Raw genomic sequence first — 19,693 nt, 5'->3', positions numbered from 1 at the left:
GTTTAGGTCGCTAGCTCTCTAGTTTGCGAGCTAGCATGTGTCTCAAGACCCTGCAGTTGCGCAATATGTTGTAAATAAAAAGAGTATAAATGTGACTATAGTCGTGTTTTGTCATGTCTACAGGGCTCTAATAATGCTTTGTTCATTTTAATCTGAAAAAAATCATTTGTCTACCCACCAACAATATGTGGTTTCTTAACTTTTTATTATTTGCCGTTTTATTATTATTATTATTATTATTTATTTATTACTGATTTATTGATTTTCTTTATTCTTGATTTGTTTATTTATTTTTCATCTTATTTTGTGTAGAAAAATAAAAAGTAAGATATTTGAGAACAGTGGAATGTTTTATCAGAGCTTTTCTTATAGAAAATTGGAACCAAAGCGAAGTTTTTAAAAAATTTTTGTTTTTAATAAATGCGTTTTTTTTTTTTTTTTTTTTGGAAAACCTGATGCAACCCAGTCTCACCCAGACCCGAGCGCCAGTGGACCCCCAAGTAAATTGAGTTTGCGACCCCTGACTTACACAGACTTGTCACGTTTCCCTGTTTTGCAACAACAAATCGACAACAATAATAGCATCTCTGTTGTTGTCATGGTGATCCCCGCATCCCCTACTTTAGTCATCTATAACAGCGGCCCCCAACCGCCGGGAAACTGTCAAGTGCAGTGCTAAAAAATACTCCAACACATGTCGACATAACCAGCCCCATTTTTCATAAACCTACCTAAAAGTGATCCACCGTTTATGTCAACATTTCCACAATCCTTAACAGAAACATGAACACATCTCTCTCTTTTCTTATGTGTTCTAAAGAGAGAAAAACAGTTAGCATGAGAAAGCTAACAATGCACTTCATGGGACACACCTACAAAGAGAGACGACAGGTTCGGTGGCAGGTCCTAGGGACAGTCAGCAGGTTTGCATCTGAGGGACGGAGGGTATGGGAAAGGGGCCTGGTTGTGGGGTGCTTTGTGGGAGTAAAAGGACTTGGAATTGGATGCTGTAAGGCACGTTTTTCTTTCCAACCATTTTCTCCAGCAGGTGATTTCATGGACCCTCAAACCAAAGGAGGGTTAATCATTCAAATCACCTGCTTTAGCGACCGGCTGGAAAGAAAAACCTGTAGTGTCTCGGCCCTACATGGCACGAGTTTGACACCCCTGCAGTAAGGCTTAGGGAGCCAGTGGAAGTGGACGTGAAAAACGCATGAATGAGGGTTTCAGCTGCAGGGAAAGAGGGGGAGCGGCGAAGGCTCGCAATGTTCTCCAGGTGGTGAAAAGCTGTTTTAGTGACTGCTTTAATGTTTTGGAAGAAGCTTAGTTTACTGTCAAAGATGACTCTTAGGTCCCGGTACTAGACTGAGGGTGAGAGGGTGGTGCTGTCAAAGGAAAGCCGGGAGTCTTTGGCTGAAAGGGAGTTGAGTCGGATTTGGTACGATCGAGTTTCATAAACTTTATTTGCATCCAGAAGTTATTATCAGAAAAGCAATTTGAGATGGTAGAATGGGGCTGAGGGTTGATGAATTTAGTGAATATATAAAGTTGGAGGTTGAAGTGGAAACTCAGACCATAGTGATGGATAATCTGGCCAAGGGGGAGAAGGTAGAGGACAAAGAGGAGAGGACCAAGCATCAAACCTTGAGGGACACCTTGGGAGAAGGGGGCAGTAGAGGAGGAGTAGTTATCAAAAAGGATCAACTGTTCCCATTCTGTGAGGTAGGATGTCCAGAAGGTCCAGAAGGATAAGAATGGAGAGTAGGCCAGAGTCAGAGGAGAGGAGGAAGTCGTTTGCGACCTTGAGGAGGGACGTTTCTATGCTATGGTGAGTTCGGAATCATCATTCATCCGGATTCAAATTCTTCATAGTGTTTGTTTTTTAGGATTTTTGGAGCCATTGTGGATGAGGTTAGAGTAATGAGCGTGGATCAGGATGGATTTGTGGATTTCGCTGAAGGTGGTCCGTGTATGCTTGAAAGTGAAATCCATTTTTTTAGAGTCTTTCAGATGGTGGAGGTCCGTGGTGAACCAAGTGGCTGAGTATGTAAATGAAACAGTCTTGGTTTTTAAGGAGGGGTATTTGATGAGGTAGTTGGCGAGAGAGTTGATGGATGATGGTCGATAAGGTTGTCCGGGTCATCCAACGATGGAGGGGACGTGTAGACGAGGAATTGCTGAGTGAGGCTAAGAATTCTTCGGGAAGGATAGATTTGATGTTTCTGAAGGATATGGTTTGTTTTTCTTTGGGAACAGGAGTCTGATGGTGGATTTGGAAAACGATGGCTACATGGTCGGAGATGTGGAGGTTGATGCTGAAGAGTTCCTGAATGTTGCCGCAAGTGGAGCAGACCAGGTCCTCGGCAAGTATGTTGAGTAAGATTGAGGCAGTCCAGGAGGTCCAGAAAGGCTTGTTTGCAGTTCTTATTGTCAGTGGGGGTGGGGGAAAGTAGTTTAAAAGCAAGCAGGAACCAGCGTTTCATCCGTAAACGATAGCAGCTACTAATCATGGCGGACTTCTGGAGAGCCACTGCCAACGACTACTTCCAGATCTCTTTGAGCCTGAATATATGGAGGATGAGCGACAGGTTTTAGAAGCTGAGGCCGCAAAAAGAGAGATCAGATGTGGGGCGATTATCTGTTTGTAGCTGTTCATATGATTGTTCTTGTTTCCTAGTCAGTACAGATTGTTGTTCTGTCGCCTTGTTTTGAACAGCGTGGTGGCGGTATGAGGCGTCACTACGCCAGAAAAATAGTTCTTTGTGTTAGTCGCTATAATAAAAATGGGGCTTTATAGTCCAAATAGGTGTGTCCCGATACATGAATTGTTAGCGCCCACATGTTAGCTGTTTTTTTTTAACATGAACATGAACATGAATCAAACGTAATAATTTTTTCTGGGTACATGATACCATACAGCATCCATATCAAACTAACATTAAACTTTCATATCAAGGCGGGGGCCTCAAACTAGTGTCCTGCGGGCCACATTTGGCCCGCGGGCCGCGTGTTTGAGACCCCTGTTCTAGATTGATAATGCATTCTTTGTTTTTATCCAGAAACTGTACTGTATGTAGACACTGGACTCCGCCATGTGTGAGACGTGAAAGCATCACAAAGTGGGGATTATCTGTCATGACACTTGAACCGTCGCTGTCACGTGTAATCCTTTATGAAAAGCTCGCTTGGGAATGTTTTGCTGACTGACGAGGCAGCTAATTGTTTCAGCTCCTACAAAAATCATCAGCCGTCACTCGGCCATAAATATGTAAACACACCGAATACTTGGCACGCCGACATCAATTCCCTCACGTCATCACCGGGGTATTGTTTGTTTCCGTCCTTTCTCTGTGCGCCGCTGGGAATGGTGTAATTAGCACATCGGGGGGTTTACAATACAGCTTGTGATGGATGGTAGCAGAACCACAGTAAAGAAAATACCACAATAGCAGCTTTTACTAGGTTTTGCTGCAGCCTCCTATTGGGACCGTATGGTCAGAACCTTTTAGATGAGAGGATGCAGTCAGCAGCTAAAAATGTCTAGTCATGATATTGGTCTCCTCCCTGCATGTCTGATGTACACCATCCAACCACACACACACACACACACACACAAAGTAATAATGCAGCAAACCAGCTAGCATGACGGGCACACGTGGGAGGAACTTGACACCGCAGTCATTCCAACAATAGGTACACCTACACAAGCTAATGAGATCCAGTAAAATAGCTGTACCAGGAAGATTGAAAAAAGATAACAATGCTGCATTTTGGTTGATACTATCAGAGTGGGCCGCCGTACTTAACAAGTCACATCAAGTCAAGTCAGTTTTATTTATATTCTAATAGGGACAGATTTGTTTGCGACACCCTGTCCATGAGGATACGAATGCTATGGATGCTATCAGTTCAGCCAACGAGATGGTATACGCAATTGGGTCTACAACACGGGACGAGATTTTAACTTGACTTTTTAAAAAGTACAATAAAAAAATAAAGCACAGTAAAGTCTCATTATATCGATATTCTCGGGAGTCGGAAAAAATATCGATATAACCGGACTATCCATATATCCGATCCTGCGCCGAACTGCATTAAAAGTGGGCAATAATGCACTCGACATTGTTCTATAGTATAGAACAATGTCGAGCAGCTTAAATCAATCTTTGCTTAAGGATTTCAATACCAAAAAAGAACACAGTAGGTGTGTATGCTATGTCAGTTGGTTCTTCTGTTGCAGGCATGTGTTTGGCCAGCTATGTGGGGCGGGTTGAGCATGACCTGTGAACCAGGAAGTGCGGGAATCGGTGTGTGTGCTGCGCTCTGGTGGTGGAAGTGTGAAAAATAAAGTTGACTGGAAGCAGCCGTTCGCCGTGTTTTTTTTGGTATTGAAATCCTTAAGCAAAGATTGATTTAAGCTGCTTTTGTATCGATATAAGCAGACCAAATTGGCTGGCGGGAGATGAAAAGGGCATCGTAGTAACCGGATTATCATAATAACCGGGTATCGTACTAACGGAACTAATTATATCATAAAAGACTAGAAATTTGCCGGGAAATGAAAATAGTATCGTAATAAGTAGTAATTTGTTATAACCGATATCGATATAACGAGACTTTACTGTATATGACAATATATTCCAGTCGACTCATATAATTTCTGTGCTACGGTCTTCCACACTGTATGACTGACAAAAGGTCTCACTCTGTTCATGCCATTGTTCTCAAGGTGCTAAAAGCAACCCTCCTCTTGCCTATTTGGAGGCAAACAGACCGCGATATATTGAGACCGGCAAAATGATTTCATGATTGAATCTTGCAAGATCTTGTGACAGCCCTGACACATATAGTAGTAATAATAATAATAATAATAATAATAATAATAATAATAATAATAATAAATTTTATTTATTAATTCTGCTGCTGGACCTTAGAGACCCTCATTCACCCCATTCTCCACTGAAAGCTAAATGTCAAATGTTGATGAGCAAAATGTCGATGTTGTCGTACGTAATTAAAGCGACCAATGTATGTTGAAATATTTCATACGTCCTCCGTGTGCGTTGAGATTTTATTCTTTCATGGTCAAAAGTTAACCACCGAGTGCCTTTTAGCTTTTTGGATGTGTGGTCTACAAACGTGAATAACCACCGTTGTGTCTAAAAAAACATCAACATTAACAGCCGTCAAAAGTAGGGATGTCCCGATCGATCTGCTGTATTTTTAAAGATCCGATAATATCGACTTGCGCCACGAAATCGGGCCAATCTGGTTGCCGGTTGCTTGTGAAGTTAGTTTCAAATTGGACGTTGGATATAACGGTCCATAGCTACAGCGGTAGTTCCCCCTCACTGTGCCGGGACCTCGCACAGGAAGTGCTGCTCTAACCGCTGGTTGTTTATATCAGGGACTGTCAATAAATTACTATCGTGTTGAAGAGACTAGCTTTTAAAAACAGTGATATATTCCAAATTGATCTATAACCATGTTGAATGATTTTTTTTTACCCTGTATGTATTTTCCAAGGGTACTCTTTCAAATTTTATCTTTCATAAAATGAGGGAAGACTGCAGGAAAAATGTGTCAAAAAAAAAAATCCAAAAAATGTGTATCGGGACATCCCTTGGGGATGGGCAAACTTTTTGACTCGCGGGTTGCATTGATATGACAAAATTTACGGGGGGGGGGGGGGGGGGCAGACTATATATTTTATACGTAACAGTCCACCTGGTATTATTGTATCTGTAAAATTGTCATGCAATCTGCTATTATTATTTATTATTTTATATTTATATTTAAATATTGTAAAAATAATAAAATATTATAATAATTACAATAAAATTAAAATAATAATTATTATATTATTATTATGTAAAATATACAAATATAACAATAATATTGTATATAATTAATATAATAATTAGCATTAATATAATAATTATAATAATCATAATAGTTCTAATAATAATCTAATAATAATAATAATAATTATTATTATTATTATGTGCTTGTGTCCCATTTTTCAGGAGCACTTTGTAAACAACAGACCATGCCAAAAAACGAAATTGATAAAACCATCAAAAGGTTGGCTCAGGTGGCCCCCGGGCCGTAGTTTGCCCACCCCTGCCTTAGAGGCACAATAATAATAACAAAATCATCATCATAACAAAATGGGCTAACGTTGCGGCCCAGCTAAAACTCAACCCCTGTCCGATTGTGGCCTCAACAGACACATACGCACATGGCGATAATTTGGTTATCCAGTTCATTTTTGTTCATTGTGTGATTTATTTATTTATGAACGTGCCTGGCGTCCATCAAGAAATTTTGGAAATATGGTTTTCAATATTTGTAAACAATTTAGTACGGAATTCCCATCTCTAGCCCAACGTGGTAGGATTATCGTGTTTGGACAGTCAGCAGCAGTTCCAAACATTGGAAATCATTTCACAGCGAGCCCCTCGGGAATACACAGCATCCCCACAGAAGGAAAAATGACGGACCAAGATGATGAGTCCATGTAGTATTTGTAATATAGTACCTCTCAAAAACATATCTGAAGGCGATGAAAGCAAAGGCCACCGGCAAGGTGTAGATGAGATCTCTGGGTAGAGGATAGCGGCCCTGGTTCTGGTTCTGGTTCTGGCTCTGGCCCTCCATCACCTGCATGTCTCGCCAATGCATGCCAGGTGGTAGCCAGTACCTGTCCTGCCACAGCCACTCATTCACCAAAGCCTCCATCCTGCCAGGAAGAGGAGAGCAGGGTTTTCAATCTTTTTTATATCTCCATGCAGTGGCTTCATGCACTTACATCCCAGCAGGAGCAGGTGGCGCAATAACGCGTTAAAGACTCGTAATAGCGCTGTCACATTTGATTGACGTGTTGAAGGAAAGACCCCCACGCACACCCCGCAGCAAGTCAACACAGAGAAAATGAACCGAATTGTACCGCGGAGACGCACACTACCACTCCTAACGTTAATCAATTTAAAAAAAAAGGCGCGGAAAGCACCCCTGCCGCACACATTTATGACGCACACGGTCTCAAAACCCGCCTTTTCAAATCTAACATCTGTGTTTCATCAAACGTTCCCGAAAGAAGACAAATGCGCCATCTCTTACCTGCCTGCGCTCCTTTCAGGAGGATGCCAAGCGCTCGCGTCAATTTCAAAGAGGAGGAGTCTGCCTGCTGCTTTGCACGGAGGGGAGGGGCTATGACGTCAGTGCGGGAGGCGGGGGCGGGAAGCAGTGGCTCTCGTGCTGCTGAGGTTTTTACTGGTAGTCTACCTTGTAGGCTGTTTTATTGGAAAGAACATATTAGATATGATTATATTATAGCAAAATATGTTGCTTTATATCGGGTTCTCAAATGGACCCATATTTCCCGGTGGACATTAATTCACGACACACGTTTTCATATTTAGTTTTATTTATTTATTTATATGTATTTGTATTTATTATTATATATCAATGGTGTTTTTTAATTTTTTTTATCACTTTATTGACGTCAAACCAAACAAATGTATTTGTTTCTAGGTATGTTATTATGCAAATGAGGAGGAACATGAACATGTTCCATGCATATAAATAATGCAACATTTCAACTATACTACTATAACTTTCCACCCAGAATGCATCCATGACCCACTTTTGGGTCCCAATTCATAATATTACAAACTAGCAATAGCACTAAGTAGGTGGCTGTCAATGCTAACTAATCCCTAATGAATATGGCTAAAAATGCTACTATGCTGATGTTTGCATGCTGGTAATGCTCACATGCTAACACACAAGGGCACAATGCGTTTGTATGAGTTGTACTTATAAAAACTGCAAAGAATGCTACTCTGCTCACATATCAATGTTAGCATGGTAACACCTAGCATAATAGTGTTTATAAAAGTGTCTACCTATGAAAATCCTGCTATGCTAATGTGAGTATGCTACCAATGCTAATATGCTAACAATTGACATGACAGCAGAAAGTGTTTGTATAGGTTCTACTTATAAATAAAAGTTTGTTAAAAGTTGCTGAAATGGCTAAAAATGCTACTATGCTAATGTAAATTTTAGCATGCTAACACATTAATGTTGCCGTACTAACAGCGAGTATCTTTTAGATGGCTAAAAATGCTAAAATGCTTATGTTAGCATCCTAGCATACTAATGTAAGCATGCTAACATGTAGCATGATACCCTTAAGTTTTTATATAAGAAAATTGAAAATAGATAAAAATGAGACTGTGCCAACATTAGCATGCTAGCAGAAAGTATTTGTTCTACTTATAAATAAAAGTTTGATAAAAGTTGTTGAAATGGCTAAAAATACTACTATGCTAATGTTAATATGATAGCAATGCTCACCTGCACTACCATGCATGCCCTCAGCACAAATTAGTTTTATTTATAAAAACCGCCAAAAATTCTACTATGCTAATGTAAATTTTAGCATGCTAACACATTAATGGTGGCGGGCTAACAGCAAGTATCTACTCATGAAGATAGCTAAAAATGCTAAAATGCTTATGTTACCATCCTAGCATATTAATGTTAGCATGCTAACATGTAGCACGATACCCTTAAGTTTTTATATAAGAAAATTGAAAATAGATAAAAATGAGACTATGCTAATGTTAATATGATAGCAATGCTCACCTGCACTACCATGCGTGCCCTCAGCACAAATTAGTTTTATTTATAAAAACCGCCAAAAATGCTACTATGCTAATGTAAATTTCAGCATGCTAACACATTAATGTTGGCGTGCTAACAGCAAGTATCTACTCACAAAGATGGCTAAAAATGCTAAAATGCTTATGTTAGCATCCTAACATATTAATGTTAGCATGCTAACATGTAGCATGATACCCTTAAGTTTTTATATAAGAAAATTGAAAATAGATAAAAATGAGACTATGCTAATGTTAATATGATAGCAATGCTCACCTGCACTACCATGCATGCCCTCAGCACAAATTAGTTTTATTTATAAAAACCGCCAAAAATGCTACTATGCTAATGTAAATTTTAGCATGCTAACACATTAATGGTGGCGTGCTAACAGCAAGTATCTACTCATGAAGATGGCTAAAAATGCTAAAATGCTTATGTTAGCATCGTAGCATACTAATGTTAGCATGCTAACATGTAGCATGATACCCTTAAGTTTTTATATAAGAAAATTGAAGATAGATAAAAATGAGAATATGCTAATGTTAATATGATAGCAATGCTCACCTGCACTACCATGCATGCCCTCAGCTCAAATTAGTTTTATTTATAAAAACTGCCAAAAATGCTACTATGCTAATGTAAATTTTAGCATGCTAACACATTAATGTTGGCGTGCTAACAGCAAGTATCTACTCATGAAGATGGCTAAAAATGCTAAAATGCTTATGTTAGCATCCTAGCATACTAATGTTAGCATGCTAACATGTAGCATGATACCCTTAAGTTTTTATATAAGAAAATTGAAAATAGATAAAAATGAGACTATGCTAATGTTAATATGATAGGAATGCTCACCTGCACTACCATGCATGGCCGTCAGCACAAATTAGTTTTATTTATAAAAACTGCCAAAAATGCTACTATGCTAATGTAAATTTTAGCATGCTAACACATTAATGTTGCCGTACTAACAGCGAGTATCTACTCATGAAGATGGCTAAAAATGCTAAAATGCTAATGTTAGCATCCTAGCATACTAATATTAGCATGCTAACATGTAGCACGATACCCTTAAGTTTTTATATAAGAAAATTGAAAATAGATAAAAATGAGACTATGCTAATGTTAGTATGATAGCAATGCTCACCTGCACTACCATGCATGCCCTCAGCACAAATTAGTTTTATTTATAAAAACTGCCAAAAATGCTACTATGCTAATGTAAATTTTAGCATGCTAACACATTAATGTTGGCGTGCTAACAGCAAGTATCTACTCACGAAGATGGCTAAAAATGCTAAAATGCTTATGTTAGCATGCTAACATATTAATGTTAGCATGCTAACCTGTAGCATGATACCCTTAAGTTTTTATATAAGAAAATTGAAAATAGATAAAAATGAGACCATGCTAATGATAGCAATGCTCACCTGCACTACCATGCATGCCCTCAGCACATATTAGTTTTATTTATAAAAACTGCCAAACATGCTACTATGCTAATGTAAATTTTAGCATGCTAACACGTTAATGTTGGCGTGCTAACAGCAAATATCTACTCACGAAGATGGCTAAAAATGCTAAAATGCTTATGTTAGCATCGTAACATATTAATGTTAGCATTCTAACATGTAGCATGATACCCCTAAGTTTTTATATAGTTTTTATATAAGAAAATTGAAAATGGATAAAAATGAGACTATGCAAACATTAGCATGCTAGCAATGCTAAGTGCTACCATGGTAACACCTAGCACAGATAACGCAGTGTACATCTCCTGATTGAGTTGGAATGCTTTAAATTGGTTGAGAACCGTTCGAATGGTGCAAGTTTGAAAAATGTCTCGTTCATTTTTAGTGGAAATAAGAAATGTAGGGGAATTGTTGGATTTTTGGAAAATGTGGGAATATTTTTTAAATATCTAAAATGGTCGCACACAACAATTTAATGCTTGAATGGTTTGAATTGGAAAATGAAGTAGAAGTTAGAGGCCAAAAAAGGGCGGTTTAATAATTTGAAGGTGTGAATGTTTGTGTGAATGTGTAAGCTTTGAACAAAGGCATAAAGAAAATATACCGTTTAACAATATCATTCATCAGTAGGCGGTTCATTGATAAGATTTAAATCTGTGCTCACATGATGTTTACTTTTCATACCAGTCATACTCTAACAGCAGAAAAACTACAAGAGGAACATTCCACCCTGAAAGCAAGATAAGCGGTAAAAATATTTTCCTTCCTATGCAGCACAATGACCACATAGTAGAAACTATATAACCCACCTTGAAACTTTTCTTCACTCCAGTGTGACCTCAGGGTGTGCGGTGTATGTCTCAACATTAGGTACACCTTCGCAAGCTTTGTCAAAGAGACAATGATGCTGGCGGAGAGTCAAAGAGGTATTCATTGAACAAAAAGTTTTTAGGAATGAGTGTATACTATAGCAGGGCTGTCCAAAAGTTTCCTTTTTCATAAAAAAAAAAACAAAATGAAGAGTGTGGGGTCCATTTTGATATCCTTCATATTCCCATTAATGTCAATTCAACACAGGTCCAGTTATGCTATTGCATACGTAAATGTACAGAAAAAAACACTGTTGCTTTGCAGACTAAATCACCATTTTCAGGGCTTTAACATACTCAACAACTCCTGACAAAAATGTCCAGTAGATCACTGCTATAATGGCGAGAATGTCTATATTTACTACAGTATTAATTGGCCATGTACCCTAGAAAGCGCCCATGAATGATACGGGAAAAGGTCGAAATGATCCTGTGTCAAAGCCCAGGGCAGTGATACTGATAAAATATAGAGTTTAACCATGTCCAGTATCAGCCCCCGTAGCTGTCCACTCAGAGCGCGCTGCTCTGGTATCGTGCCCGTGAAACAACCAATCAGAGAACAGCGCACGAGCGTGAACACACAGTGTTTGTTTTGCTGCCGTCTGTGCTCTGTCAACACGTCAGCGGTTGACACTCCCGGCGAAAAAGACAAATAGGGAAAATAGCAAACAGAATATTAGAAATGGAACGTTTTATCACCATTAATGAGGAGGACACTCTTGAAATGATCGAAAAAACTAAAAATGCAAATAACAGTCGGAAAACCAAGGGCGACCTCAAGCTTTTTTCCGAATGGCTCGTCAACTGCAAGAACGAACGAAGACTGATAGAAAGTATTCCCCCGCCTGAGTTCGACAAATACATGTCTATGTTTATTTTATCAATCAGAAAAGAAAATGGGGATGAATACGAGCCTGATTCTCTCAAATCAAAATTAAACTCTGGCACATTACATGATGGACCTTCGGTCTCGGGCTGATACTGACACTTGGGGGCATGATACCTGGCCTGATACCAGACAAACCATGTGATAACCTATAAGTATCCAGGTGCTTCTGTAATTTGTAATTTGCACTGAATTACATTTACACCCTTACTTACGTGGTCGTGGCGCTGGAGTGGGATACGCGGTCGCAGAGTTGGAATGGGATCCTTAATCACGGATACGCAGGAGACCCCTACCTGAGCTCCTCACAGCCCGAGACAAGACCATGAAGAGACTTTTTTACAGTCACAGACCAGAGTACTGGACTAATCATGTCATATTTTCTGGTTCTAGTCAGGACTCGAGGAGTAGCGTTCTGGCAGGCTACATGCACAGTAGTAGTTGGTCATTTTAGTTTGCAGGTGCCACTTCCACTTGTTCTTTGTCTGATTGGCCGTGTTTCATTTGGTTAAAAAATGGTCTTTCACTGCGCTTTTCCACTTCAGAGGTGCTCAAAGTGCTTTGACACTGTTAGCACACCGACTGATGACGCAGCATCAGGAGTAACTGGGGGTTCAGTATCTTGCCCCAAGGGTACTTCCATGTCATCACGAGACAATCAAACCCCCAACCTTCAGGTTAAAAGACCAAGCTTGTAGAATATGCAGAGGGACAATAAAAAAAACAAGCTGCGTGCCACAAATGGCCCCCGGGCCGCATTTTGGACACCCCACATTCGCAATGTGTAACATTAGACGTGTGTGAGGGATTCCTGGAAACAAACTTCCCAGGTTGTCGAACGCAACCCAGGGCGTCTCGTTACACAGCACAAGGAATTGGCGGACTTGAACTCCACCCAAGAATGTCGGTCCTTGCTGTGTGTGTATGTGTGTGTGTGTGTGTGTGTGTGTGCTGTACCTGAACCACAACACGCTCTAACCTTGTTTTGAGTGGGCATGCAGGGCTCGTTTGAAGCGAGATGTGAACCTGCAGGCAGAAGAAGCATGTGACAGCGGCAGCTGATGAGTGAGATGTACAGATGTTTTGTGTGTGTGTGTGTGTGTGTGTGTGTTACATATTTGGGGAATTCTCACAATTGTGGGAATGGGAATGACAGTTCTTGCAACGGGTTTATTACTTTTAATGCAAAGAGACATGCATTCAACATGACAGTTGCACACCTACCCCAACCAAACAAGTGAAAATGTGTATGCTATTGTGCTACAGGCAAGATAATATAAAAAAAAAAGTGTGTTATGCTAATAAGAGCAGAGAAGGAATGTGGGCTGTCTGGAATAAAAGCAGGTCAATTCATTGAGTCTGGCATGCTTCCACTCTGCAGTCACTTAAACACTTCACACAAATGCCACAATAGCGTTAGATAGCATGAATGCATATTGCTCAAAGCTGATGTCATTGTATGTTTTCAGATTAGATTTCACTGTCCAGGCTGCTCAACATAGTCCGTTTTGACGCATAGTTTGAAGTGCTCAAGACACCAAAACAGTGGGAAAAATGACTTTGAAAGGCATATTTACTATTTTAGATGTGTTCTTCAAAGTTTCGTAACTAAAATATAAAATTCTAACTTCAAGTTTAGCAGGCTTAAAAAATTACAACTTTATTTTGTTTTGTTTGTTTCTCATAAAATACTTTTTTTTTTTTAAAGAGGACCTATTATGCAAATTTTTTTCTTCCCTTTGACTTGTGGACTCCTATAGAGCGCCTATACACACGAAAACCAGCACACAAAGCTTTTTAGATCTTCCAGCATCTGCACCTATTGAGCTTTAATTTCTTGGATTTCGTTTTTCCCGCGAAAACGGTCTGTTTTAATGTATTCCACTCACAGCCCGCCTCCAGGCACGCCCACTCCGCTGTGGTTGGCCACACCCTAGTTGCGAACCCAACTTCATAGGAGTTGATAAACGGTATCGGAGGACAAGTTTCTCAAGAAATGAGGTTACTTCAAGACGTCTCTCAAGTAGCTTTACTGTTTTAGCGTTAGGTTTCTACAACATTGGTAACGTCTAATGTGTTTTGCTGGAAAAAACTATGGTATGCTTCCTGTATGCACACTCTATAATGCTACACAGACAAGGACTTACACAAAATCAAGACAGTTAGGACACTGATAAACTGCTTGCTCTTCTGACTCTTTTACACGACCAAGTAACGTTGGAAAGGTGTAGGGCTTCAGCACGTTTGTGGGCTAGTCCAGCTGCATAGTGGCCCAGTCCAGTGTGAAATGCTGACAGATTAAAATGCATTTGTTTTGCTAGTAGGGAATCAGGAACTCCAACTACTTGTGTCTGATGGTGGCGTCTTTAGGAATTGGAAACAAAGGTGGCTTTCCCTTGTAAGCCATTGCTAGTAACGTAAACAGAGAATCAGAGCTTGGGGGAGAGCAGAGAGCTTATCTGGCTTACAGACACGCCCATATAAGGAAGTCCGTCCGTCTGTGACATCACAAAAGAACAGTTTCGTCTTCTGAAACAGAGCATTCTGACCCATCCTAAACTTCTTTCAGGGCTCAGTTCCAAATACAGAAACCTGATGATGTGAAACTATGGCATGGTTTAACACCAGAATACAACATTCTAACTACATTTATAAGTCAGAAAAGTGGGAAAAGCATCATAGGTCCCCTTTAATGTTTTAATAATTATGTAATTATGACTTTATTTCCTAATATTTTGACTCATACTTTTTCCACAATCTCATTTTCCAAAAATGACAAGTTGATTTGTTGTTTTGTTTGTTTATTATATTTCAAATGTGTGCTACTAAAGTGATGTGTATTCTTATAATACCACATTTATTTCATTTTCATAAAATATTGATTATATGATTTTCATGATATGACAATTCCATTGTATTTTGATTAAATATCTATTTTATTTTAAAGCATTTTATTTGGATTAAAGATGTATTTTATTTTTTAATTCAGTGGCTATTTAATTTAATGTTATTTTCAGTGAATATATATTTGTTTCATAACAATTATATATATATATTTAAATGTATTTCATTTTTATTAAATACATATATTCATTATTTCTTTCATTTTCTACCACTTATCCTCACGAGGGTTGTGGATGTGCTGGAGTCTATCCTAGCTGACTTTAGGTAAGAGGCGGGGTACACCCTGGACTGGTGGCCAGCCAATCACAGGGCACATATAGACAAACAACCATTCACACTCACATTCATACCTATGGACAATTTGGTGTGGCCAATGAAGCTAACATGCATGTTTTTGGAACGTGGGAGGAAATGTGGGATTGTAATCGTACATGAATCGAAATCAAGGTTGGAGGTTCGACGGTGATTTCGATTTTTGCCAAAATCACCCAGCCCTGCTCAAATCTGTACAATCTGATGCCCAACGCTCCCTCAAAATTTGCTGGACAGGGCGTGTCAAAATAAGTATAATAATTTCATAGTTGTTTATGTAGCTATGACGGCAGTATGACAAAAACGTTTTGTTCAGTGAGCATTTTCATTCTGTTGTTGTTGTTTTTTTGCTAACATTTTTTGGTGTCATGAGCACCAGATGTTAAGGTTAAACACTTTCAGTTCCATTTGTCTTTGACAAAGTGCTAACAGGTTGTTGACAGGCAGTCGAGTCAGTTTCTTGCAGGAGCATCGCTGAGCTTCCTTTAGCACGGACTGCAACCAAGGCCACAGTGGAACCCCTGCGTTTACTAGGTGTGGACGACAAAGACAAAAGACATGTTCTCTGTCAAATTGTGGCAGACTTTTACGTCATTTACCGTAAATTCTGGTGTATCGTCACCATCTAATCATGGACAGTCATTTTGTGCTTCATGCACATGTTGCCCCTCCACCACCTGTAGGGGTTGTATACCTTGAAAATCCTGTGGTACAGAATAAGGAAGACAATCCACGATGACTTGACGGATATTCACCCTCAGGATTTATTCTTCCTCTCAAAAATAACAACACTTTAGATATTATAAGACGATTACATCAACAATTACCAATTTGCTTCCAGACACAGTTCACATTTAGCTAGCACAGCTAGCCTGCTTCATGCTATTAACTGTACATTAAAGCTGGCTAGCATTAGCCATTTCGCTTATGTTCAAATGCTCTACAACACATTTTGTAACAAACATTTAGCAGTCAGCTGTTTACTCTAGCAACTTTCTAAATTCTTTACAGCCGTTAAAATATAAATTATCTCTACTTTGTACTAACCTGTGGTACAGAATAAGGAAGACAATCCACGATGACTTGACGGATATTCACCCTCAGGATTTATTCTTCCTCTGTCGTTTTGTCACCTACTCTATACCACCATCGCTGCTAGCACCCCCTAGTGGACCTTGTGGTATTACACCCAAACGCCAACAATGGAGATTTGCTTATTTTAGAAACAAACATAAAAAAAATAGTAGGGTGTCTTTTTTCATACATATACAATTCAGTTGTAAAAGAAAAAAAGAAACCCTACTATTTTTTTTATATGTTAAAATAAGCAAATCTCCATTGTTGGCGTTTGGGTGTAATACCGCAAGGTCCACTAGGGGGTGCTAGCAGCAATGGTGGTACTTCGTCCGTACTTCGTCTCGACATGTCCTCAGGCTCTGTTTGTCACTATCACTCAAGATGTGATATCACTCAAGGAGAACCGCGGAAGGCTTTTTCAATGGAATACCCCTCTAGTGTCCAAACATGCCTCATGGCGGCACAACTTCAATCACTCATTTTCCGTGATGGCTTGTCCAGCCACTCAAACTAATGGCCCCAAGAAGCAGTGACCTCAGAGGCCATTTGTCTGCAGTCACCCCCCAATATTCCACTCAGCCAACAACAACATGGCTGGGGAGGTGGAAATAAGTACAGGAAGGGTGCCAACTCCCGGCTTGTCCGAGCTGCGGCAGAGCTAGCTGGACCTCAGCCATCTTCTAGCCAGGACCACTCCAAGAAACCCTTTTCTTTCCCATGAGACATAGGAAACCCGTGATTCACATAGCGTACTTTACAGCAGTGATTTTCAACCACTGTGCCGCGGCACACTAGTGTACCTTGAGAAACCGTCAGGTGTGCCGTGAGGAATTATCCAATATCACTTTTTAAAATTAACATTTATTAATCATCATTTGCAAATATTATGTCAATAGCCATGAATATATGGACCCAAATATTCCAATTGCATTTGGTATTTTTGCTCAAACGGAAAGAATTGAACAGGGATGGAATATTCCTTTAACCAATCCGATTGAGGTATCTTGTATCCGCTCAAACGGAAAGTTGTCAGGGTGCCTTCTTCTTCCTGGTGTTTTTCTTCTTCTGTTGTTTATTGGCGGTTGGCAAGCAGCTTTCGTGTGCATTACCGCCATCTGTGGAACAGAATCTAAACCCTTCTATACGCCATTCACAAGTGCAGTTTTATTAAAAAAGAAAATATATATCTATATAAAACATGTCCTGAGTTTAATTATAAAATATTAGCAAGATTGAATTTGATCTTTTCCTGTTTAAATTGATCCCGGGTGCGTTCTTTCATCGCATGCTCAGATATGACGTAACACGCAGATCCAGACGTTCTTCACTTTTAAAAATGGAGGCCAGCAATCGGCACTGGACTAAGCAAAGTTTGTTTTTGATTCAAACTAAATTCCAAGACTGGACAGATGAAAAACTGGCAATACGGAGTTATTCCAACAAGTGAAAGAAAAACTCGGGGAAGCCGGTATCACGTGATGTTGATGTTTACTTTTTACTGGGCATGCCCTATTGACTATTCTGGTTGATTTTCACGGCGCATGTAGACAAGAGATTGGAATATTCCTTTTATCTTTTTATCTTTTTCTTTTATCTTATCTTTTATCTTTTACCTTTTATCTTTTATCTATTCCTTTTTTCATTTTTGGTTAGTGGTGTGCCACAAGATTTTTACAATGTAAAAAACGTGCCATGGCTCAAAAAAGGTTGAAAATCACTGCTTTACAGATCAATAGCTTAGATTTAGGTTATGTTCAGAGTAATTGAGATGCCCACAAAAATGTATATTTTTGATACTCTAATAAAGGCTGTATTATGCTCGGGTAAGTATCTCATCCATAGTTCACTTGGACTTGGACTTGGAGGTGCAGATTCTCATCCCAGACTCACCAAACTGTATCCCCCTATTTTTTTTATAGGCCTAATGATGCCACTGGCTAGTAGTCTTTCGTATCAAAGAAGGCTCAGAGTGACATTGGCGTGTATAAAGACAGACATTTAATAGAAAACATTGCATGTCTAGATGTCCACCCACGCCCCCCCCCCCTCAATGTTTTTGTTGTTTTTGAAGAGATGTTAAAGATTGGGGTTTGAGCTTTGGGTGGGCTTACAGTCGTCATGTTTGTACCCTACTAAATAGTCCGCAGGCTTGCTGGTCTGTGAGTCACTTTCCAAGGCATTCTTCATTTAATCATAAAAAGGATACAAACATTATGAACTAACTAACTAAATGTGTAGGTTTTCCCATAAATGTTCTTTTTTTTTTTTTTTTACCAAATAGCCAAATTTGCGGATTTGGTGTTGATGGTGAAAGACTCAAACTGCTGCTTCTCTGGAACATTCCAAAGATTCTAAATGATCTTAAGGTCTGGACTCTGGTGGTCACAACCCACGTGTGAAGATGATGTTATTTGAGCCACATAAATGCCTGCTGTTGCCGTCTTTTGTCTGTTTCATGGAAAAACCAGCTCATTCTGTTTCTGTTCGTTCTTGCAGTCAGCTGACCTCGGGACCATTGAACGTTGAACTGGGGCCAGCTGGAGCGAATCCAGATCATCGAAGGCTTGTACCGTAGACACCCAGAACATCACTTCTTGGCCTCAGGTGCCCATGACACATCACATAGACTTTTTCCATTGCTCCATCTTGAACATCTATGGCAAACTAAACCATTGTTTTCTACAGAGAATTAGATATTCTTCTTGGGGTCTGCAACATCAGCAATGTGACAGTGATATCATTTTCATTCACTTTACATTGAAACACAATAGGGACAATACATTACAAGTACAGTCGTACCTCGGTTTTGGTACGCCCCACTTTTCGTAACATTTGTTTTTTGTCTAACATTTTGCCTCTGTTTTCAAACAATATCGCATGTAATGCTAAGAGTCCAATGGCCCGGTGCCAGTTGGTGCCAGTTGGTGCCAGTTGGTGCCAGTTCGCGCCAATGCAATTTGTTGTCCTCAAACTGCCTCACAACTGGTGGTGGCCCGTAACGGGCACCAGGAAAATTTCAAAATGTTTAAAATCTTTGGCGCGCCACTTGCATCAAACAATCAGTGCGAAGTGTCCACCGCCAAACAATCCGCCTATTGGAATCCCCCGGAATGTAATGGCGCGAGCCAAGTTGCGGCAATGATGCTAGGAGTCCACTGGGACGGCGCCACAGCGAGCCACTACGCGCCAATTACATTAAACTGTGACACAAACTAGCACCAACTGGCGCCGGTCCAGTGGACTCCTAGCATAACAAACCGTTTGCCCTGTACCGTATCCTTATGAATGAACTGATGAATTGGGTTTATACTATAAGTTCCTGTGAGAAAGGTTTTCATGTTTTGGTTTTTGACAGAACTTTTGGAACTAATTAATGAGGTTCCGCTGTCCCTGTCCCGATACACTTATACACTATATACTCTACCCTGCACCCTATACCCTATACCCTATACCCTGTACCCTGTACCCTGTACCCTGTACCCTATACCCTGTACCCTATA

At 39.8% G+C, this 19,693-nt stretch overlaps 1 protein-coding gene across 1 annotated transcript in view; it reads right to left on the bottom strand.

The window, feature by feature from the left end:
• Positions 1 to 6,856, bottom strand: part of LOC131129735 (ceramide synthase 2) — a 28,069-nt gene extending 21,213 nt beyond the window's left edge. The window contains exons 1-2 of the mRNA XM_058073552.2: positions 6,812 to 6,856; positions 6,542 to 6,742 (exon numbers count right to left, since the gene is read on the bottom strand). Coding sequence (XP_057929535.2) covers positions 6,542 to 6,742; positions 6,812 to 6,813 — 203 coding nt within the window. The 5' untranslated portion in view covers positions 6,814 to 6,856. The remainder of the gene's footprint in view (positions 1 to 6,541; positions 6,743 to 6,811) is intronic.
• Between the last annotated feature and the right edge of the window lie 12,837 nt (positions 6,857 to 19,693).

Source organism: Doryrhamphus excisus, linkage group LG4, assembly GCF_037039965.1.
Source record: "Doryrhamphus excisus strain RoL-2023G ecotype Guam linkage group LG4, RoL_Dexc_Guam_v1.1, whole genome shotgun sequence".
NCBI classification, from domain to species: domain Eukaryota; kingdom Metazoa; phylum Chordata; class Actinopteri; order Syngnathiformes; family Syngnathidae; genus Doryrhamphus; species Doryrhamphus excisus.
The sequence above is the reverse complement of the archived record's forward strand: the minus strand, read 5'-3'. Positions and strand labels throughout refer to the sequence as shown.